General features: G+C 41.4%; 2 protein-coding genes across 3 annotated transcripts in view; both read left to right on the top strand.

Moving 5' to 3' along the window:
- Positions 1-5,212, top strand: part of LOC147419830 (uncharacterized) — a 55,138-nt gene extending 49,926 nt beyond the window's left edge. Inside the window, exons 4-10 of the mRNA XM_086505871.1 lie at positions 3,618-3,679; positions 4,387-4,489; positions 4,567-4,622; positions 4,728-4,748; positions 4,822-4,832; positions 4,922-5,003; positions 5,095-5,212. Of these exons, the coding sequence (XP_086361997.1) occupies positions 3,618-3,679; positions 4,387-4,489; positions 4,567-4,622; positions 4,728-4,748; positions 4,822-4,832; positions 4,922-5,003; positions 5,095-5,166 (407 nt within the window). The 3' untranslated portion in view covers positions 5,167-5,212. The remainder of the gene's footprint in view (positions 1-3,617; positions 3,680-4,386; positions 4,490-4,566; positions 4,623-4,727; positions 4,749-4,821; positions 4,833-4,921; positions 5,004-5,094) is intronic.
- An 11,176-nt stretch (positions 5,213-16,388) lies between these two features.
- Positions 16,389-18,527, top strand: LOC147419829 (poly [ADP-ribose] polymerase 2-A-like). Of its 2 annotated transcripts, XM_086505870.1 has the most exons (4): positions 16,389-16,594; positions 17,335-17,443; positions 17,772-17,816; positions 18,032-18,527. In XM_086505870.1, the coding sequence occupies exons 1-4, from the start codon at positions 16,494-16,496 to the stop codon at positions 18,041-18,043; spliced, it is 267 nt and encodes an 88-aa protein (XP_086361996.1). In that variant the 5' UTR covers positions 16,389-16,493; the 3' UTR covers positions 18,044-18,527. The 2 variants fall into 2 exon arrangements, with proteins under 2 accessions (XP_086361996.1, XP_086361995.1); XM_086505869.1 differs by having other exon boundaries at positions 17,772-18,527.
- The last annotated feature ends 6,268 nt before the right edge of the window (positions 18,528-24,795 follow it).

Raw genomic sequence — 24,795 nt, 5'->3', positions numbered from 1 at the left:
GTATCTCGCTTAGTCGGATGTGACTTGCTTTTGCTGGATGGATTTCCACCTACCCATCATCAACATCTGAACAGGGACATTCATCTTGACAGGAGTCCCCACTCCCACCTCTATCACTTGTACACACATATATACATACACACACACACACATATACATACATACACACTTTTTTAGTAAATGCCTTTTGATTAATTACAAGTGGGAAACCTCAAAGCGAGGAAAACCCACAATATAAAGGTGATACATAGAGATGAACACCAATGTGTTCTAATGTGAAAAGGCCTCCAAAATAAACATACAAAAGTTGATGAAAGTCCGGAGATAAATCCCCAGCATCAATAGCAAAGCGCAAGGATTGCTCCGAAAACCAAAGTACTTTGAGAGCAAAGTGAAGCGCTTGTCCAAGTGAAATGATGAAGTAACGATAAGGGTCTATGTCAATGCCATGAAACATCTGTGAGTTGCGTTGACGCCATATGGCCCACATCACCCAGAATTTGACCCAACTGAAGAAGACCTCAAACAAGAGCTGCGGCTGTTGTAGAATTCCAAAAATCCAGAACCGTCTAGGAAAGGTGCCTGAGGGGAAGCGAAGGCGCAGTGCAGAGGACACCTGCATAATGAAAGTTATGGAACAATTGCAATTCCAAAGCATATGCAACATCGTCTTATCTGCAGCATGACATCTGACACAACGAGAGGAGGCTATACTGTGTACAGATAATATCGTGTCAACAGGTAGCGCCTCGACCATACATCTCCATAAGAAGATTTGCTCTTTTAGAGGTAAATGATTCTTCCAAATGCGAGCCAACGTTCGGTGCTACCATGTCCTAGACTTTCCATGAGACCACAAGAGGTTTCCATGTGACACAATCCATGGCTCTGGTTGTAGCAAATTGTAAACCGAACCAAAGGATATCTTGTCCATGCTATTACTGGCCAGATTCCAATCCAATAGTCTAGAATCCGCAAACAATGGATGCACCGGGGATAGACCATTGAGCAAATGTGTGATTTGTTGCCAGAAACCGCGATAATGAGGTCCCAGTTCATATCTAATGGAAGCAGCCGGGAAAGATAGAACATGTCATGCACCTGACACACCCCTTTTTTTGAGAGAGAATATGCCTAACGAGGGGAGCATTGTATCAAAGTGGGCGGGAGTGCTTTGCTCCAAAAAATACTCTCCAGTCTGAGGGAGTTACCCTGGGAGGACTGGCTCCAATATGTCTGACATAAGAACACTAAGACATCTCCGAGGCCAAGATAATAGCGACAAGTAGGATTGTATATATGCCATCATGATGCATTGAACAATCCTCAGACGCACATGCAATGGCCATGTTGACGGTTTCCAGTAACTCAGCTTTAATTTCACTCTTTGAAGCACCCAGTCTAATTTTTGTGCCGCAGGAACATTCCATCCAATAGGATATCCCAAATGGCGAACTATATGATGAGGAGGGACGATCTCCCTTGGCCAAAGAATCATGTGCCAATCAAGTTCCTTTAAAAGCAATAACTTAGATTTACGAAAGTTGACGTGTAATCCAGCTGCCAAACCTCTACATCCTCTCGATCGTTTCTAGGCATAAATAAAGAATCATCAGCATAGGCTTGTCCTACAAATTGATGCCTAGAAGGTAGTGCCAAACCTTGCAAATGGCCCGAAGAGCTGAGGGCATCAAGATGCATCAGTAGAGGGTGCGAGACAATTGCATATAATAAAGCGCTAAGTGGGTATCCTTGTCTGACTGAACGTCCCAATACACACACACACACACACACACACACACACACACACACACACACACACACACATGTATACATACACACACATACATGTATACATACATATATATGTATATATATATATATTAATATATACATACACACACATATATCTATACACACACACATACGTATGTACATACATGTATGTATACATACATACGTAAATAAATAAATAAATATATATGTATGTATGTATGTATGCATGTACATACATACATACATATATATATTTATCCCAGCAGATTTATGCTATGGAAGAAACTAAATGTAGGAATGGCATGGGTCTCATAGGAGTATGTTTGTACGCGAAAATGAATGGAAGGGGCTGAAATTCTTGATATTCATCTTCATATGTATTATGACTGCCAGACAGTGGACACTCATCAACGATATGTGTGATATTGAATAGCCTTAATCACAAATTTCCATTTTATTTAATTGAACAGGCTGGATTGGTGCATGGGAAGCATGTTTTAAAATCCTCAACTAAGCTCAAACTCTCTGTTTTAGTTTTGTTGCACAATCTAGTAGCCTCATGACAAAAGTACTTTAACATGTGTCATGGCAACCACCTCATGATAGACGAATGGCTAATTTGATGCAAACAGAGATTCTAGCAACATCAAAATATCAATTGCTCTGTAAAATGGAATCATATGGCTCGTTTGGGTTTGTTAGATACCGTGCTTTGTGACAGTAACCATCTCACGTCGTTTTGCTTTGCTAGGCAATTCTTCCGTATTCCAGGTGGCCATCGAGGTGTTTGGACTTGGTTACATGACACTCACTTTCCTCTTTTCATGTAATTCCAGATCGAAATGAGGAGTAACCATGAGTGGAATGGAAATTGAAGGGCCGTTTGCATTCGTTGAATGCTTTAGCAAATGATGTCTATCATATGCTGGGCAATTGGGTGATAGAGAAAGCAAACAAAGTATGACATCTCAAAAAATATTTTGCTTGGTGGAAGAAAACTTTATTTCAAGGTTGGCACACCTCTTTGTCTTTTAAGGCTAAGGTATTTATTTGAATTTTGGAGAGTTATGGTGGGTGGCTTGCCAGTTATGGCAGCTCTTCATCGAAAAGGGATTTCAAATGGCAATTGCTTTTTTTGTACCACAGCTCGGGAGACATGCACACATAGATTCATTAGATGCCCAGTTGCCCATCGTATATGGTCATTTCTCTCAGCTGTCTGGGCAGCGGTGGCTAAAACTCACATTCGTCCACGTGCATGGGTTTTTGAATAGTTTCTCATCTGCAACTTTTTCAAGTGTTCTCTGACATTCAGAATCCAAATTTTGGGGTTTATGGCGATTGGTCCACTAGGAATGCTTTCCTTTTTGATGCACAATCAGGAATCAATGGTCATATCCTTCGTCTTCATAGATAAGTCATATGGCAGATATCCATCCTCTTGTGTCTCTGGAGGTTTCATATCCAAGGAACATGCTGATCCCTGGACCTTAGTCATAAGGGAAACTTCTTTTTCTTCATAGTTTGTTTTAGACTCTTCATATGATGTATTTGCTGCAGTAGGTGAGAATACGTTGTCTTGGCTTGGTGCTGATATGGTATCCTCTATGTGCTTAACTTTGGTTTTGGAGATCTGTTGATGTAGTGCTTGTACTTGCTGTTGTCTTTGCTTTAATGTTTCTTGTTGCTTTATGTTGTCTGCTTGCAGGTTATGGATTATGTTAAGGAGATATGTCTCCCATGGTGATGGTTTTGCTTATGGGTTCAGATGGTGATGACTGTAAAACTTCTAAGAAGATCTTTGTCTCTCATTTCTAAATGATGTGTATGTTTGAAAACAGGGGCTGCCCTTAGTGCAAGTGCACATCCATTTTGTGACCCTAGCTGGTTCCTCCCAGTCAGGGTAGACTAGTCTCCCCCCCCCCCCCCCCCCTCTCTCTCTCTCTCCCTCTCTTGTGTCACCCAGAGGAGCAGCCACCATTGTAGAGCTCGGCCCCTTCTTACACAGAGACACACTACTTGATTGAGCATTAGAGCTTGGAAGAGCTAGACGGCCATGTAGGAGAGGGCACATGCTACATCGACAGAGATTACAACGGAGGATCCGAGAGATACTTGCTCGACATCGAGAGTGCAGATGAGGATGGATATTCTACTTTCTACGAGAGGCTACCATTGTATCACCCATTGTATTACACATTGTATCAGCTATCACACACAACCCACACAGTTCGAGTTGGTAGCACTTTCTAGGTTCATCCCCCCTTTTTTAGTATTCTGTTTTTTGTATCCAGACATGGTATCAGATTCACCAGTTTGTAACAGTTTGGTCTCATAGGTCATTTTGGCCTTTTATAGACGTTAATATATCATTACATTTCATCTCTCTCTCTCTCTCTCATGTTAAATAGTCAAATGTTCAAGTTTTGTACTGTGTGGTGCTACCTGTTTCTGCTGGTGACCTGTACGGATGCTTTGCCTGTTGTGACCTGTCTGGACGTGCTGCCTTGTGCACGAGCTGCTTGCTGCCTTATGTGGAGAGAGAGAGAGAGAGAGAGAGAGAGAGAGAGAGAGAGAGAGAGAGAGAGATTTTGCTTCACATCTGTGCAGGTCAAGAAGATGCCAAAGGAAAGCAATTTGGATTATCGAGTGGCTCAGTTTATTAGATGCATTTGCGATGCCACTATTATGAAGCAACAAGTGTTGTCATTAGGTGATTGCGTTGTTTGATCGAAAATGAGCAAATTGGGAGCAAAATAGTGTGGTAACTATCTGAATGTTATTGTGCAGGCTATGATGCGAATAAATTGCCTTTGAGTGACTTGACTAAAGCTACTATATTGAAGGTATGTGTACCTTATTCGATTTGTTTCAGTTTCTCGTTGTTGGAGGGGTCATTGGCTCCCTTTCAACCTTGTCTTTATCTTAAAGCAACTTTGATTTCGAAGCAGGTTATGAGTCATCAACCTTTTGTTTTGCCTTGGTTATGATTCTTTAAAGAAGATTTTAGCTGTATTGTATGGGACACAAAGTGGGAGCCTACAGGAGTTGAGCAGGTAATTACATAGTTACTCTTTCAGTCCATCAATATATCAATTTTTTGACACATTGATGCCTTGATCATTCTGTTTTAAATATTATGTAGAGAGTTTTATACAATATTACCTCACAACTGCAAAGCAGAAGATATCAATAATGTTTCGAAGCTGAAACAAAAGTTGAAAATGGTATGTCACTCTTGTTCTATCCGTGGAGATTTTAATGCTGGGGATTTTAAATATGTCACATGCATGTACGCTAAATGTTATGTGTTTGTAGTTGGACGCACTCGATGAGGTTCAAATGGCCATGGCTTTTCTTGAACATTGTGACGAACAGGTTTATATATAGTTGACTTTGAGTATTAGAGAGAAGAACATGTGGTAACAGAGGTATGATAATTAACTGTTTTGTTTACTGCAAGATTATCCAACAATTGATGTTGCTTATCAACGTTTGAACTACCAGCTCGAGCCACTAGTTTACAAGTGTGACGAATATGATCGGGTATCTTCTTTTCTTTTATACAAAAGTTACATAATAAGGTCAAGTAAAGCTATTTAGTGAACATAAGCTCTCAATCTTAGGGTCAAGAGTAAGTGAAGTTTTGCTCTAAACTCATGAGCGAAGTCTAGGGAAATACAAACAAAACTTGGTAATTTCTCAAGTCCAACCTAAGAAACTCTTGTATACTCGATAACGGTTTTGTAAATACGTTAACTTACTTATAGTATTTTGTCCTCTATAACTATTATTTTGTCAAAATAAAAGAGAAGGGCAAAGAAAACGTCCCTTATGTGTTTATATGGTCCGTGTGAAGCCCACCTTGCATCGTTGTAAGATCACTTTAAATTCTTGAATCTGCTTCCACGTGAGCTGGAATCTAATGCGAATATACAAATATGTGATGCCTGAGCAACTAACAGCTCACACACGGTAATGAGAAGGCGTAGACGGCAACAATGATGTAGCTAAGCATGATGATGATGCTGGCCATTGACAAAAATAGCAAGCCACACACTGACAACATGGAAAAAATTATAGACAAGTGTCGGATAGCACCGCCAGTACAGGTTGTTGCATACATTCTTCATCCTGGATAGTGGAAACCCAATGCGGGCTGCCATTGCAGACCATTTACTATGGGCAAATATTGTGTGTCCTACTGCCTGCGCTATCATTTGAAGAATAAAAGAGAGTGCTTCACATTATCTTCTTTATATCTCCAATGTGCCGCCACTCCAAACTTTGCTTGATGATGCTGAAGGAGTACGAGCGGAAGTGCGACGAGAGAGAGAGTGCGAGAAGAAGATCATGACGATATGGTGAACTCGCTCTACTGTAATGTGTAGAGCATAGTGAGTTCTTATTAGGTTTTAACAAAAGAATATGTGTACATACCTGGCGGCCCGCCCACTTACCTGGGCGACCACATTGGGCTTTATACCCCAACAACCTCCCACTTAAAGTCCAATGTGGTACTTTAAGTGTGAGAGAAGCTACTATACAAGCTAATATACAAGAGATGTAGAGAAGTGATGTACTACCCTACACCTAACTGCTTGCAAAAATGCGCAAAGCTCTCTGAGGGAAGTCCTTTTGTAAGTAGATCAGCAGGATTTTCTGTGGTGTGAACTTTGACAAGCTGAAGTTGCTTATCCTCGAGCATTTCCCTGATGAAATGATACTTCACATCCACATGCTTTGTCTTTGAGTGATAAACTGGATTGCGAGCCAATTGTATAGCACTTTGACTATCACAATATAACACAGGCATCTCTTCTTTGATTCCCAAATCTGTTCCTAGTCGATTAAGCCAAATTGATTCTTTGCATGCCTCTGATGCTGCAACATATTCAGCCTCTGTAGTAGACTGAGTAACACAATCTTGTAATCTAGAACGCCATGATACTGCTCCACCAGCCAATGTAAAGACATATCCTGACGTAGACCTTCGGTTGTCTAAGTCACCTGCATAATCTGAGTCTGTAAAACCCTTTACACTTAGCTCCTGACTCCCATAGCATATACGCATACTCTTTGTAGCTTTCAGGTATCTCAATATTCCTTTCACTGCCTCCCAATGTTTCTTGCCTGGGTTTGACATGTATCGACTTACTACTCCCACTGCAAATGAAATGTCTGGGTGAGTAGCAATCATTGCATACATCAAACTACCCACTGCAGACGCATATGGAATCTTATCCATTTCAGCCTGTTCTTCCTCAAACACAGGACAATCTTGTTTGCTAAGTTTCACATATGGTGGCAGTGGAACACTCAGTGCCTTTCCCTTCTCCATATTGAAACGTTGCAAAACCTTGTCAATATACTCTATTTGAGATAACCAAATCAACTTCTTTGATCTGTCTCTCTCAATGCGCATACCAAGTATATGACTTGCCTCACCCATGTCTTTCATGTCAAACGATTTTGCCATCTTTGACTTCAAAGTTGAAATTTCTTCCAAGCGCTTGCCAGCAATCAACATGTCATCCACATACAAAATAAGGATCAGCCAACTGCCATCCTTAGCCTTCTTTGTATATAGACAGTGATCGAACTCACTACGTTTGTAGCCTTGAGAAAGCATAAACTTGTGGAATTTATGGTACCATGCCCTCGGTGATTGTTTTAAGCCATAAAGACTCTTTAACAACTGGCATACCCAATCTTCCTTGCCTTTCTCAACAAACCCTTCTGGCTGTTGCATGTAAATTTCCACATCTAAATCACCATGCAAGAACGCTGTCTTGACATCCATTTCGGCAACACCAAATCTAATATGGCAACCAATGCAAGAAAGCATCTCAATGTAGTCATCTTGACCACCGGAGAGAAGACTTCATCAAAGTCAATGCCTTGTTCTTGCTTAAAGCCCTTGGCAACAAGCCTTGCTTTGTACTTTGGCTGACTATCATGAGCGGTGATCTTATACCTGTAAACCCATTTACAAGGTAGAGCCTTTTTGCCCTGTGGTAATTTAGCTAGCTTCCATGTCTTGTTTTTATGCAGAGCTGTCATCTCTGACTGCATGGCCAATTGCCAATTCACGGAGTCCTTCATTTGCACTGCTTCCTTGTAACATTAAGGCTCATTGCAATCAGTCAACATGACATAATTCATAGATGGAACAAACCTATCAGGAGGTCGCGTGACACGTCCAGATCTACACACAATAGGTGGCTCAGGCTCAACCACAACCTGTGGTTCCACTCTATTCTGTCCTTGCTCCTCTTGAGCCCTGACATTTTGTCTTGCACGTGCAGGTCCATCTTCTTGGAAGACAACTCTTCTAATCTCCTCAACCCTCTCTGGTTTAGAATGATATTTGGATTCATTAAAGTGAACATCATTGCTGCGGACAACCTTTCTGGATTCGGGATCCCAAAGTCTGTACCCCATCTCGCCAGAATTACCATAGCCTAGAAAGATGCACTTTCTACTCTTTGGCTCAAGTTTGTTCCTAAATTCCTTTGGAACGTGAGTATATGCCTCACAGCCAAAGACTCTGAGATGCTTGTATGAGGGCATTTTGCCTGACCATACCATCTCTGGCAATGAATCCTTCTGCAAAACCTTGCTAGGAGATCTATTTACAAGATGAACAACTGTTGATACAGCTTCAGCCCAAAACCCATTTGGCAGCTGTGCATTAGACAACATACTTCTGACCTTCTCTTGTATGGTCCTATTCATCCTCTCAGCAACACCATTTTGAGGAGGATTGTAAGGAGCAGTAAGTTCACGTTTTATACCTTTTGACTCACAAAAGTCCTGAAAGGCCTTTGAAACATACTCTCCACCATTGTCAGTGCGTAAGCATTTAAGCTTCTTGCCACTCTAATTCTCCACAAGTGTCACAAACGTTTTGAAAACACTAAACGCTTCATCCTTGTGCTTGAGAAAGTAAACCCATACTTTCCTCGAGTAATCATCTATAAATGTCATAAAGTAAGAAGCTCCCCCTAGAGATAGGTTAGGCATAGGTCCACACAAATCACTATGAACAAGTGCCAAATGTGTATCTCTTCTATTGCTTCTATGCTTATGTGGCTACTGTGTTTGCTTACCATACAGACAATGTTCACAGAATTCAAAATCATTAAATGAAAAGCCAGGCAAATAACCAGAACGAGACAAGATTTCCATTCCCTTCTTGGACATATGTCCTAATCGGCTATGCCACAAAGAAACGTTCGGCTGCTCGGTTACATTGATTACATTTTTAGAGACATTTGATACAGAAGTCATGTAAAGTCCTCCAGATTTTACTCCATGTGCTATTGTCATAGAACCCTTGGATATCTTCCACATGTTCTGTCCAAAAGTGGTGACGTAGCCAGCATCATCAAGTAAACCTGTGCTGATCAAGCTCTTTGTAATTGCGGGAACATGTCTCACATTCTTCAGCGTGAAAGAAGAGCCATTCTGAAACTTCAATTGTACATCTCCAACACCTAAGATCTCACATGTCTGCCCATTTCCTAGCCGAACATGATCTTTAGTGGTCACATAAGAGGTAAACCACTCCTTGTTTGGAGACACATGAAGTGATGCCCCTGAGTCTATAATCCAGTCACTCAGTGCATTTCCATCAGATGCTGTAAGAAGAGCTGAGTCCATTGTATTCTTCAAGAAGTAGATGTCTCCTGACACTAGACTGTCATCCTCTGCAACAGTGTTTGTCACATTTATATCTTGAATCTTCACTGAGGACTTGTTCTTCTCACCATGGTCTTCAGCTTTCTCTTTGCCTTTTTCTGCAGTCTCTTTTCATGTGACCCTTCTTGCCACAATGGTAGCAGTCACTCTTGCCTTTAGCACTGCGGGACTTTCTACGAGACTGATTCCTCTTTCCACCTTTGTACTTTTCTTTGGTCCTTCCCCTGACAACTAAGGCTGTTCCTTTGCCTTTGTCCATTGTCTTTCTATTGGTTTCTTCAGTAAGCAGACTTCCTTCTACACATGCTATGTTCAAAACATCTGGAGGTGCAGAATTACTCAAAGCTGTGCAAAAAGTGTCCCAACTTTCCGGCAATGTGATCAACAGGAACATAGCTCTAACAGGTTCATCAAACTTGACACCTTGAGCTAACAACTGACTATAGATTGTGTTGAATTCATTCAGATGATTGGACATAGGTGTCCCTTCTTTCATCTTGAAGTCAACAAGCTTCTTAAGCCAGTATACCTGTGAAGCTGCACTCTGCTTCTCATAAAGATCACTCAGCTTTAACCATGCTTGATAAGCCGACATCTCGTCTGCTACATTGAAGTAAACGCTTTCTGCCAAAGTCAGCATAATGGTAGAAAGTGCCAATTCATCCATTTCGCTCCATTCATCTTCGCCCATATCTTCTGGTTTTATCCCCTTGAGCTTTATAGGTTTTATCTGCTTCTTTTGTACCAACACGTGCCAAATCTGCTTCTTCCACAATGGGAAATTGGTTCCATCTAGCTTCTTGATATTGTAAAGAGCAGTGTCCTGTGATCCAGCCATAGCTACGCTTCACAGTAGTTTACTTTTCTGGGAAAAATTCGGCAGAGTTTTCCCTGTAAACTGACCTCTGAACCAATATCAACCTGTCAAATGAACCAAGAAAGCTTCAGATTCTGCATAAATTTTGGCAGAGTCTCCTTTGTAAAATGGCTCTGGTGTACTAAAAACAGACCAAAAAACAGCTCAAAAAACACTGTCTCTCTGACACTGTAAGCTGCGGGTAAACCTGTCCTGCACCTGTACTATCTCTCACTGTCCTGTCACTATCCTATAAGCATAGACTGCGACAATGCCTCAACGGTAGTAAAGCAAAGATGCAATCCCAACTGTCTAACTCACAGTCAATACATCCCAGCTGCCTATCTAAGGGTGCTCGAGGGATCGCTCCAAGACCTGTATCACCGAAAGGATCTCAACATTCGAGAATCCCCCAGCTCAATAAAACCTCACTCGACCCTCAACAAAGGCTGCAGTAAATCTGACAGTACATAGACTTCCCACAAAGTCATACATCCACAAATTTCCCACTGTATGCTGTAACTGCTGCGGCGGTTGTTTGCTGCGTGACTCACAGCCAGCAAACCCTCAACAGACATACATCATCTCTGACAATACATCCCATGTGGAAGTACCTGCAATGTCAGGATGAAATCTGGAATATCAAGCAGCAAACACAAGCTACCTGATGAACTAGTGGATGTCGCCTACAGTCTGTGTGTAGATGCGCCCGTGTCGTATGTGACACGCCTCCAAGAACTGTGAGCCGTCCTTCGATGTGTAGACAACCACAAATCAACACTCTGGGAGTGTCGATATCCTCAGCACCTGCAGTCGTAGGCCGAAAACCCTAAATTTGCAGAGTCGGATCTGCACCCGCTGAGACCACGTAGTCGAAAATGGCCTGCGCAGACCTTTGTCGAAGCCGAACGGTGGCCGAGATGACCTCAGAATGAAATTTTGAGAACACCAAGTCCTTCGGGCAGTCCCGCAGGATTTGGGGCCGTGTCTTCGCCTGTCAAATTTCACTCCAATCTGAGCTGGTGACTCTAGCCTCCTGCAGTGCTGCCCCGAGCCTCGATATGAGCTCTGATACCAGTTGAAGGAGTACGAGCGGAAGTGCGACGCGAGAGAGAGTGCGAGAAGAAGAGCACGACGATATGGTGAACTCGCTCTACTGTAATGTGTAGAGCATAGTGAGTTCTTATTAGGTTTTAACAAAAGAATATGTGTACATACCTGGCGGCCCGCCCGCTTACCTGGGCAACCACATTGGGCTTTATACCCCAACAAATGCATACTGTTGGCAGAACATATACACGTTAGCCTTTAGCTACTTGATGTGGCCATAGCCATTCCTTCCTGTGTAACCCTCATGTCTTCTCCATCCTGACCTGCGACAATTTTGATCATGCCTCGCTCGCAGACGGCACCAGCTGAATTTGAAGTCAACTGCTGGTGCCGTTTGCCCACAGTAAATGGTCTGCAATGGCAGCCCGCATTGGGTTTCCACTATATTTGTCCACAGTAAATGGTCTACAATGGCAGCCCGCATTGGGTTTCCACAATATTTGCCCAGAGTAAATGGTCTGCAATGGCAGTCCGCATTGGGTTTCCACTATCCAGGATGAAGAATGTATGCAAGCAAAATTTTTTCCATGTTGTGCAGTGTGTGGATTGCTATTATTGTCAATGGCTAGCATCATCATCATGCTCAACTACATCATTGTTGCTGTCTACGCCTTCTCATTACCGTGTGTGAGCTGTCAGTTGCTCAAGCATCACATATGTGTATATTTGCATGAGATTCCAGCTCACATGGAAGCAGATTCAAAAATAATAGTTGTAGAGGACAAAATACTATAAGTAAGTTAATGTATTTACAAAACCGTTATCGAGTATACAAGAGTTTCCTAGGTTGGACTAGAGAAATTACCAAGTTTTGTTTGTATTTCCCTAGACTTCGTTCATGAGTTTAGAGCAAAACTTCACTTACTCTTGACCCTAAGATTGAAAGCTTATGGGCACTAGATAGCTTTAGTTGACCTTATTATGTAACTTTTGTATCAAAGAAAAGAAGATACCCAATCATATTCGTCACACTTGTAAACTAGTGGCTCGAGCTGGCAGTTCAGACACTGATAAGCAACATCCATTGTTGGATAATTCTACAACAGTAAACAAAACAGTTAATTATCATACCTCTGTTACCACATGTTCCTCTCTCTAATACTGAAAGTCGGCTATATATAAACATGTTCGTGACAATGTTTAAGCAAAGCCATGGCCATTTGAACCTCACTGAGTGCGTCCAACTGCAAACACATAACATTTAGCATGCATGCATCTGAATATTTAAAATCCCCAGCATTAAAATCTCCACGGGTTGACACACCTTTTTCAACTTTTGTTTCAACTTCGAAACATTATTGATACCTTTTGCTTTACAGTTGTGAGGTATTATTGTATAAAACTCTCTACATAATATTTAAAACAGAATGATCAAGGCATCAATGTGTCAAAAAATTGATATATTGATGGACTGAAAGAGTAACTACGTAATTACCTGCTCAACTCCTGTAGGCTCCCACTTTGTGTCCCATACAATACAACTAAAATCTTCTTTAAAGAATCATAACCCTATTTCAAGGCAAAACAAAAGGTTGATGACTCATAGCCTGCTTCGAAATCAAAGTTGCTTCAAGATAAAGACGAGGTTGAAAGGGAGCTAGTGACCCATCCAACAATGAGAAACTGAAACAAATCGAACAAGGTACACATACCTTCAATATGGTGGCTTTAGTCAAGTTACTCAATGGCAATTTATTCGCATCATAGCCGGCAACAATAACATTCAAATAGTTACCACATTATTTTGCTCCCAATTTGCTCATTTTCGATTAAACAACGCAATCACCTAATGACATCACTTGTTGCTTCATAATAGTCGCATCGCAGATGCATCTAATAAACTGAGCCACTCGATAATCCAAATTGCTTTCCTTTGGCATCTTCTTGACGTACACACATGTTGTGAAGCAAAATCTCTCTCTCTCTCTCTCTCTCTCTCTCTCTCTCTCTCTCTCTCTCTCTCTCTCTCTCTCTCTCTCTCTCTCTCTCTCCCCACATAGGGCAGCAAGCAGCTCGTGCATAGGGCAGGGCGTCCGGACATGTCACAACAGGCAAAGCATCCGTACAGGTCACCAGCAGAAACAGGTAGCACCATACAGTACAAAACTTGAACCTTGGACTATTTAACATGAGAGAGAGAGAGAGAGAGAGAGAGAGAGAGAGAGAGAGAGAGAGAGAGAGATGAAATGTAATGATATATTAACGTCTATAAAAGGCCAAAATGACCTATGAGACCAAACTGTTACAAACTGGTGAATCTGATACCATGTCTGGATACAAAAAACAGAATACTAAAATAGGGGGGATGAACCTAGAAAGTGCTACCAACTGGAACTGTGTGGGGTGTGTGTGATAGCTGATACAATGTGTAATACAATGGGTGATACAATGGTAGCCTCTCGTAGAAAGTAGAATATCCATCCTCATATGCACTCTCGATGTTGAGCAAGTATCTCTCGGATCCTCCGCTGTTATCTCTGTCGATGTAGCATGTGCCCTCTCCTGCATGGCCGTCTAGCTCTTCCAAGCTCTAATGCTCAATCAAGTAGTGTGTCTCTCGTGTAAGAAGGGGCCGAGCTCTACAATGGTGGCTGCTCCTCTGGGTGACACAAGAGAGGGAGAGAAAGGGGGGGGGGGGGGAGACTAGTCTACTCTGACTGGGAGGAACCAGCTAGGGTCACAAAATGGATGTGCACTTGCACTAAGGGCAGCCCCTGTTTTCAAACATACACATCATTTGGAAATGAGAGACAAAGAGCTTCTCAGAAGTTTTACAGTCATCACCATTTGAACCCATAAGTAAAACCATCACCATGAGAGACGTATCTCCTTAACATAAACCATAACCTGCAAGTAGACAACATAAAGCTACAAGAAACATTAAAGCAAAGACAACAGCAAGTACAGACACTACAGCAACGGATCTCCAAAAACAAAGTTAAGCACATAGAGGATACCATATCAGTACCAAGCCAAGCCAACGTATTCTCACCTGCTGCAACAAATACATCATATGAAGAGTCTAAAACAAACTATGAAGAAAAAGAAGTTTCCCTTACGACTAGGGTGCAGGATCAGCATGTTCCTTGGATATGAAACCTCCAGAGACACAAGAGGATGGATATCTGCCATATGACTTATCTATGAAGACGAAGGATATGACCATTGATTCCTGATTGTGCATAAAAAAGGAAAGCATTCCTAGTGGATCTATCGCCATAAACCCCAAAATTTGGATTCCGAATGTCAGAGAACAATTGAAAAAGTTGCAGATGAGAAACTATCCAAAAACCCATGCACGTGGACGAATGTGAGTTTTAGCCACTGCTGCCCAAACAGCTGAGAGAAATGACCATATACGATGGGCAACTGAGCATCTAATGAATCTATGTGTGCATGTCTCCCGAGCTGTGGTACAAAAAAAGCAATTGCCATTTGAAATCCCTTTTCGATGAAGAGCTGCCATAACTGGCAAGCCACCCACCATAACTCTCCAAAATTCAAATAAATACCTTAGCCTTAAAAGACAAAGAGGTGTGCCAACCTTGAAATAAAGTTTTCTTCCACCAAGCAAAATATTTTTTGAGATGTCATACTTTGTTTGCTTTCTCTATCACCCAATTGCCCAGCATATGATAGACATCATTTGCTGAAGCATTCAACGAATGCAAATGGCCCTTCAATTTCCACATTTCGATCTAGAATTACATGAAAAGAGGAAAGTGAGTCATGTAACTAAGTCCAAACACCTCGATGGCCACCTGGAATACGGAAGAATTGCCTAGCAAAGCAAAACGATGTGAGACGGTTACTGTCACAAAGCACGGTATCTAACAAACCCAAACGAGCCATATGATTCCATTTTACAGAGCAATTGATATTTTGATGTTGCTAGAATCTCTATTTGCATCAAATTAGCCATTCGTCTATCATGAGGTGGTTGCCATGACACATGTTAAAGTACTTTTGTCATGAGGCTACTAGATTGTGCAACAAAACTAAAACAGAGAGTTTGAGCTTAGTTGAGGATTTTAAAACATGCTTCCCATGCACCAATCCAGCGTGTTCAATCAAATAAGTTGACGTTTGTGCCCAAGGCTACTTAATATCACACATATCGTTGATAAGTATCCAGTGTCTGGCAATCATATGTTTATCAAGTACAAAGCTTGGGCCAAGAATTGTGCCGGGTCGCACCACAAGAAATAGTGAGGCCAAGAAGCGTGCCTGCTTGGGTGGCTTTGGGCAGAGAGAGCAGTGACTTTGGGCAGAGAGAGCATGAAGCAGCCTCTAGGTAGCTGCCTGCGTGGTCTACATGACAACCATTTTATCCCTTAATGCTTTCATAATTAACATACATGTGGAATGCTTTTTATGATGCCTTTATCCACTATAAGCCCATGCTCACACGCGGTAGAGCCTCTTGGGCCCATGCTCTACTTCTTGTGATCACAAGGTCCTGGTAACCACACACATGCCCTTCTGCAGCTAGCACTAGCCACGGCCCATCTGGCCGGTCACATATGTTGGTCTTGACTCGACCTTAGTCAAGTCTTGTTTCTTACCTCTCTTGACCACTAATTCGCAGGTAAAAGGCACCCTTTTCTTATATGGCGTGTAACGTTAGTGTGGTTAATTATGGCATTTAATGTTTAGTTTGATCCACATCAAGTGATTAAACCATTCATTAATCAGCTCTTGATCCAATACACAAGAAGATTTAGAAATTTTCTCATGTAGGAATATGGAGCCTTTTTCAGTGTTTTTCATACAATGCATAACATCATGAGCTTCTGTGAGGGAGGCACAGCATACCTAGCTAGGTGCGATTGGGGGCAGGGGACCGCCGGCCCGGTGGACAGGGGTCCGGGAGGCACAGCATACCTAGCTAGGTGCGATTGGGGGCAGGGGACCGCCGGCCCGGTGGACAGGGGACCCCTCACAGAAGCTCATGATGTTGAGGTAAGTCATAATGTGGGAATTATTGTGAGAATCTGTCCAAAACTTCATGTGATAGTCTATACTCACATTTTGTAGATAAGGGAGTATGTGGAAAATACCCATACAAAGAGGCACTCCTATTTCCAGCTACAAATTTTGCGTATCTTCAAGGCGAGAAGGGCAGGTGAAGAGGAGCAGTTTAGAGAGGTAGAAAGACCTTCAATGTTACGTTGCGTTCAATGAATTGCCTGATGGCTTTATAAATTTCTTGATTGCAAATGTATTTTTTCTCAGTTTAACAGTGTAAAGAATAGGATGCTTCTATGGCATGGCATAAGATTGATAAATTGTTTTGGGATTCTCTCAGCGGGTAGGTCGAATGATATCTTTGTTACATTCTTTTTTAGACCTGGCTTGAGGGCACAATCTTTTTGTTTACTAGTGTATAATAAAAAACTCACTTGTTCCCACTCAGGTGGCATTAGGAGAGTTGTTGGAGTTGCTAGATCCACAAGAAGATATAGAAATTTTCTCATGAAGGAAAATGGAGTTTTTTTCAATGTTTTTCATACAATGAATAACATCATGAGCTTCTGCTCAAGAGGCATCACATACCTAGCTAGGTACGATTGGGGGTAGTGGACCGCCGGCCCCATCATGAGCTTCTGTGAGGGAGGCACCGCATACCTAGCTAGTTACGATTGGGGCCAGGGGACCGCCGGCCCCCCGTATGCGGTGCCTCCCTCACAGAAGCTCATGATGTTGAGGTAAGTCACAATGTGGGAATTATTGTGAGAATTTGTCCAAAGCTTCTTGTGATGATGATTGTCATGCCTACAAACTCCTTGAAGGAAAGTTAAGGTAGCATTTGTTATTGCTTGCTCTGAATCTTTAGGAGAACGGTGGCTAAATTTTGTGCATGTCATTCTTTCTCTCTTTTGTGGCAGCATAAAAGGTCTTGGACGTACAGAGCCAAATCTTGACCACTCCAAAGTTCTTCATGATGGTGCAATCGTTCCACTTGCAAAACCAATGAAGAAGAACGAAGAACAGAGGGTATGTGTGATTTTTTAATTTCTTCTTATTTTCTTGGTTAGTTTTTGGCCTACCCATTGCATGGACTTAGGTGTTTATGTTTTTGCCTTTTGCTTAAGAGAGCTTGCATCCTATTGGTTGGCAAGATGTGGGGGTGATTTAAGCCTTTATGTCGCGCGCACACATATATATGCTAACTTCAATAAACAATTCTTTTTGAAGTGGGAGATGGATATATATAAATCCATCTCCCACTTTATATATCCATCTCCCACTTCAAAAAGAATTGTTTACTAATTTTTAACTTGTTTTAACTTAACCTCTTCTTGACATAAATTGTCATTTCCAGGGAACTCATTTATGCAACGAATACATCGTCTATAACACTGCTCAGGTTCGAATTCGATATGTGTTGCATGTTAAGCTCAAATACATGACCTAGTGGGACACGAGTAAGGTACATGTTTTGTGAATGAACAACACTATGAAGTCTGCTTTTTGTGAGCAAGGTACATGCATTGTGAATGGACAACATTGTGAAGTTGCTTCTTTGTAGGCGATGTGTTGCCTGTTGTTTTTGTGTTTTAATGACTTGTTAAAATTGTGCAGTCATTTGAATAGCTCAAATTTTTTTGGAGGCTGCTGATGAAGTGCACTTTGAAGGCCGGTTCCAGTCATAAGGGTGCATTTGAATAGCTCAATTTGTGGTGTCTTACCTCTAATAATGATATCACCATGACAGTGGAGTCTTCACCAAAAAGCGCTGCTTGCTTGGAGTCACTCACCGAAAATCATCCCCCAAATTCGATTACAGCACCAACTCGTCTACAGGGAAAGCCACCCATTCGTTGGCTACACGTTTCAGAGCACAAGCCTGATTTATGTGGCTCAATTCTGAATCTATCTTAGAGATTTATTGGTTGAAGTCATTGAATCATTGACGTCATTGAATCACTTTTCCGACCACCACCCTGATTGCCTGGCTGAAGTCATTGAGTCACTTTTCAGAGCACAAGCCTGATTTGTGTGGCGCAATTCTGAATCAATTTTAGAGACTCATTGCAACAAGAAGATTTGGAAATTTTCTCATGTAGGAAAAGGGAGACTTTTTCAGTGTTTTTCATACAATGCTAACATCATGAGCTTCTGCTCGGGAGGCATGGCATACCTAGCTAGGTATGATTGGGGGCTGGGGACCCCCGGCCCCCCCACCGGGCCGGCGGTCCCTTGCCCCCAATTGTACCTAGCTAGGTATGCCGTGCCTCCCTCACAGAAGCTCATGATGTTGCGTTAAGTCATAATGTGGGAATTATTGTGAGAATCTGTCGAAAACTTCTTGTGAATTGGCTGAAGGCATTGAATCATTGAAGTCATTAAATCACTTTTCACAACCCTGATTTGTGTGTCCCAATTTTGAATCAATTTCAGAGACTTAATGGATGTAATCTCTCTCTCTCTCAAACACACATAGCTTACATGTTCGAAGAGTAGCTTGTAGCAATTCTGATTTTGAGTGCAGCATTCCCAAATGTCGCCCCCAAATATGGCGAGATTGGAGAATCATCATGAGAATGCCTTTTTAGGCATGAAATTCAAACTTCTACCCGGCAAAGGAGTTTGAAATGGACACCATAATTTCTTCTTAGCAGTACTAATGTAGGAAACAAGCTTCAATCTCTAATTAAATGGGATAGGACCTTGACCTATATGGGATGTATGTATGTATGTATATATATGTATGTATACATATACATATGTGTGTGTGTGTGTGTGAGTGTATATTTATAAATAAAGAGAACACAATAGGAACAAAAAGGAACCAAGAGAAAAACCTGAAACAAGAGATAAAAATAGACAACTGACAGGATCAGTTTTTGCCGAAAAACACTTTGAGCCACTAGATGCGTTATTATAAGCTTACAAGGCAAGACTGAAACCCTTAGAACCACTAGAGGAAAGATGGAAGAACTATCCATATCCTACTCTAGAGGCTAGGCAATTGGAAATATACAAGCACTTGTCTGAATTAGCTCAGACCTTGGAACAATAAATGAAACAAATAGCTAGCCTTGGAAACCCAAAAAGCAAAGAAACCATGAAAGAGGAATTGCCCTCATCAGCAAGGAAAGAAAACAAAACGGGATGGGTAGAAGAAAGCAACATGGCCGAAACTTCTATCCTAGAAGGCACACTTAACAATGAACCAAAACCCATCCTAATACCAAATCCACCCCTTGCATAATTGATTTTGACCAAAAGATGCAGATGTCCTCTAGGTTAAACCTGAGCTATGGAACTTCCGGAGGTCGGCAAGTATTTGAGGCAAATTGAAATCGACATGCCTGTCACCGACAAGGTCCCTATCTTAAAGAGTGAAAATGCTAAGCAAAATTATGACCCTGAGCATCTCAACAAAGTAGGTGACTAGGTAGTAGAGCAAGGGTTGCCATTGCTGCCAAAAAGATATGGGAATTATAGGGAAAGCCACCCATGAGAAAAACTAGGATGAATCTTCAATTGGTTAATGGATATATTTTAAAAAAACCCCATAGGGATACTTGAAAAAGTACTAGTTACATCATGTGGAGTGGAATATGAGCACACATTCACAGCGGTAGATTTTGGGAGGAGTCCTAATCATGACATAATTCTAGGTTGCTCCTTTATGATGTAGCTTAAGATGATTCAAGATTGGGACTTTTAACTATATTTACCTATGGCAACTAGAGGTCATTACTCACATTAATCTTGCAGACCACTCCTATCGAGGTGTAGCACAAACCCTTGTGGAAGATTTTGAATCTACTATGGCTTTGAAAAATTTTTCTAACCTTGCTAGGCTAATTCTAACTCAAATTTTTGGATGTGTGGAGCATCTCAAGGGGAAGGTTCAGAAGGAGCTAAGGGCCCAAAACATAAAGATGCCTACATCCTTGAACCACCCTTCCCAGTTTGTGCCTAATGTATAGATGGATGTCTTAGCCATGGTGGATGTATGCGTTAGTTTTACCACCCCAATAGTCTTTTGTGACAAAGAGGGATTTGATATAATCCCCATCCACATGGTATCAGTCATTCAACAACCCTCAAGACATGAGGCTTCAAACTCAGAATCCCCAAACAAAACAATTGAGACAGAGTTTAAGACACTATAGGTCAAAGAAGAAATCTCGATCATTGGTGAAACAAGCATAAAGAACAAGGATGGGAGTGAGGACAGTGCAATAGAAGATGATGGCCCTAGAGACCAAGTCTTGTACAATGCCTCTAATGAACTCGACAAATATGAGGACGAACATAACATAATCACATCAAACTACAGGATGGGATGGAGAAAGAAAAGCCTACATTCTCCCTAGAGATGCAAAAAAGAAGAAGAAGACAATGCCAGGGATGAATGAGAGAACATTTCGTGCCAAATCTCCCCAATAAAAAAGCACTATGTTATGATGGTTAATGCTATGTACTACGTTAAAGACAAAGTCACCGGATACTACCTAGCACAAGAAACAAAAATAGAGAAACCAACAAAACAAACAAAACAACAAAAGAAACCGAGAACCACATAGGGGACATCCACAAAAGAGGAGATTTCAATGATAAAAATAGAATGGAAAGCCAAATACAATGAAAACAAGCATATGATCAAGGAAATCTAGAGCATGGAGATGGAAAGTGAGGACGAGAGTCATGATGCCATGAGTGTACCCTTCCACTTTAAATGCTACACCATCGGAGATAGGAAAATTGTACTTCAACAACTTGTCAAAACATCTCAAACGCCAAGCGAGTCGTATGAAGGACGTGAGGATGCAAAGAAGATAGATTTGGCTACAACAAGAGAGGATCCTAGAATATCTTGGATAGCCACATATCTTGACCCAGAAGAGGAAGAGCTTCTAGGAGTTTTTGCTTAGTCCTACAAGGACTTGAAAGGTGTGGATCCGCCCATTTGCCAACATACCTTACCCATGAAGGAAGATGCAAAACCAAGCAGACAACGTCCATACACCTATAATGATACTTTAATTGGGAAGATCAAGGAGGACATTGATAAGCCGAAGGAAGAAAAAATTACCTATGAGATAGACCACATAGGCTGAGTGTCACCAATTGTGCTAGTTCTTATGGAGAATGGTAAATTAAGAGTGTGTATAAATCTCAAAAAGCAAATGGTGCCATTATTCGAGATAATTAACTTCCTCCCATCACAGATCATGTCATTGAAAGTCTACCCATTGATCCTTGAGATCAACATAAGACGGCCTTTGCAGCAGAATGGGACATTTTTTCCTAGAGAGTCATGCCATTTGGCTTGACCAATGCACCTACCACCTTCCAAAGACTAATGAGCCACACGTTTAAGGAGTACCTATGAGACTTCCTAGAGGTCTATATGCATGATTTGTGCATCCAATCCAAGGAAAGGGAACAACACATAGAGCACCTCAAGCTCATTATTGAGAAACGTCACCTCTATTATATTTGCATTAACCCAAAAAAGTGTGACTTCATGGTAAGACAAGGCAAGGTACTAGGGCACATTGTCTCCAAAAATGGCATAAGCATAGACTTTGAGAAGATCAAGGTGATAGTTAAACTTCCTTGACCAAGAATGCCAAGCAAGTACAAGCCTTCATGGGGAATTGTGGATATTACTATCAGTTTATCTACATGTATGCTATAATTGTTAGGACATTATATGGACTTATCATGATCTTCCTTGGATAGAGGAATTTCAAGAATCATTCAACAAGTTGAAAGAATTCCTTACATCAGCTCAATTCTCAAATCATCTGATTGGAACTTAATCTTGCATCCAACCTTGCCATTGGGGCTATACTAGCAGAGCCAAGAGAAAAGATTATGGTTCTCCCAATCTCCTATGCTAGTAGACACCTCAATAACATCGAGCACAACTATACAACAACGGAAAGGAAAGGGTTTGGAATGATTTATGCAATCAATGTTGGGGTGTGAAGCCCAATGTGCCTGCCCACATAAGATTGGGTGGCCAAACACTATTCTTTCTAGGTTAAGTAATAAGGACTCACGAACCTTCATACAAATCAACCTTCATACAAATGTCTAAGGGTATTTGGCTGCAAATCATACTACCATGTTCCCAAGGAGTTTAGGAATAATTTGGCTTCCAAGCCAAAGAAATGCTTATTTCTTGTATATGGTGATCGTGGTTAGATGGGATATCATTTATGGGAGCCAGAGGGCAAATAGATTATGGGTGGCAATGATGTCTAATTCAATGAAGAGTGGTTGCATAAAAAGCATGTGCATATTACAAAGATTAAAAGAGTTATCTTTCAAGAAGATGGACATGTGTGTGAGGTAGGTCATGCACAGAATGGACAACAAGCACCTATGGCTCCAAGACAAGATCAAGCCATAGTTTATGGCGGCAGAGTGGAACAACAGGATGTTGAGGCTTAGGCAGTGTTGAGAGGGTCGACCGAGATACCCCAGATTCTGGATAGATATGTTCCATCTCTAGATTATTTCATGTGAACGTATTGTGGAGAGACCTCCTACTATAAAGAAACTATACTGTCAAATGACAAGTGGAAGTGAGAAAAGGCAATGCAATAAAAAATGGACTTGTTGCATCTAAATTAGACATGGACTTTAGTGCCTTTTCCTAAAGGGAAACATACATTACCATGCAAATGGGTCACACCCAATGGTGGATAGCCAAAGTACAAATCAAGGCTAGTTGCTAAAGGATTTAAGCAACAACAAGGTATCGACTATGAGGAAATCTTCTCCCCTATAGTCAAGATGACTTCCGTGTGGTGTGTACCAGCTTAGGCTGCCAAAGAATACATGGGGCTTGTTTAGATCGATGTTTGAACAACATTTTTCCATGGTTGACCTTCATGAGGATATCTACATGCATCATCCATAAGGGTTTGAGGAGAAAGGCAAAGAACTTATGGTGTGCAAGTTAGAAAAGAGCCTCTATGGTCTTAAGCAAGCACCTAGGGAGTGGTATCACAAGTTTCATGCCTTTATGTTATCTGAAGGGTATCACATGAGTAAAATAGATCATTGTCTTTATATTAAAAGGGCCAAGGATGGCAATTTTCTGATTTTGATCCTTTATGTGCATGACACGTTTATTGCTAGTAAGAACAAGGATGAGGTTGATGCCTTAAAGAAAAAGTTACATGGTAACTTTGACATGAAAGACTTGGGAAATGCTAGTCATATTCTTGGCATGTAGATTGTTTGAGATCAAGATAAGAAGTGATTTACTTGTCTCAGACCAAGTACATCAACAAGGTACTTGAGCATTTCAATATGAAGGAGGGGAAGGCACTTAGTACCCCATTGCCTTCATATGTGAAACTCAACTTTCAAGATTGTCCCGAATCTAATGATGACAAGGAAACATTGGCTAAGATTCCATACTCATATGCAATTGGTTCTTTGATGTATGCAATGATAGCTACTCACCCAAATGTTGCTTTTACAGCGGGAGAAGGTCCACCTTAGGCTATGTCTTTATGTTCACTAGAGGTGCAGTGTCTTGGAGATCAAGACTTTACGATAGCACAATGATATCCACCATAGAAGCTGAGTATGTTGTAGCATTTGTGGCTTGCAAAGAAGCAATTTGGCTTACTCATCTAGTGGGAGATTTGGGTATTTTACCTGAGATGCTAGTCTTGCAGTGTGATGGTCAGAGTGCTATCCAGAATCCAATGTTTCATGCAAATATCAAGCATGTGGATATCAAGTACCATTTTATTCAAGATGTGCTTGAAGGAAAACATCTACAACTTGTCCAGGTTTATATGGATGATAATCCTATAGATCTCCTTACCAAAGGTCTCTCCATCGAGCAATTTGCACATTGTAGGGTGCTTATGGGCGTTAGATAGATAGGGTGTCACTCTATCTTCACTGTATATCCTTGTATATATATGCACCCACACTCAAAGGCACATTGGTCTTCAAGTGGGTAGTTGTTGGGGTGTGAAGCCCAATGTGTCCACCTAGATAAGATTGGGTGGTTGGACACGATTCTTTCTAGGTTAAGTAATAAGGACTCACAAACCCTATCACTATTGTGATAGGAGTCCACCATTGTCTGTGTGTCTCTCCCTCCTGCTTGCTCACACTTTTCCATCTCCCTCATGCCTCCATCTTTTCTTGTATGCTCTACAATCAAGAAGTTTTGCCACACAACTTGCTAGCCAACAAGTTTGTTTTCTTTACAAACCACCAAGCACTTTTGTACTTGGTTAATAAACCATGTTGTACGGGACACATAGTAAGATGGTTTATCATCCTACTTGGGTTCAACTTCATAGCCAACCACTTGTCATGCCTTTTGTGTTGTGAGTCACCTAAAG

Source organism: Adiantum capillus-veneris, chromosome 29, assembly GCF_014529385.1.
Source record: "Adiantum capillus-veneris isolate H3 chromosome 29, ASM1452938v2, whole genome shotgun sequence".
Lineage (NCBI taxonomy): Eukaryota > Viridiplantae > Streptophyta > Polypodiopsida > Polypodiales > Pteridaceae > Adiantum > Adiantum capillus-veneris.
Note: the sequence above shows the minus strand (reverse complement) of the source record. Positions and strands in the feature narration are given on the sequence as shown.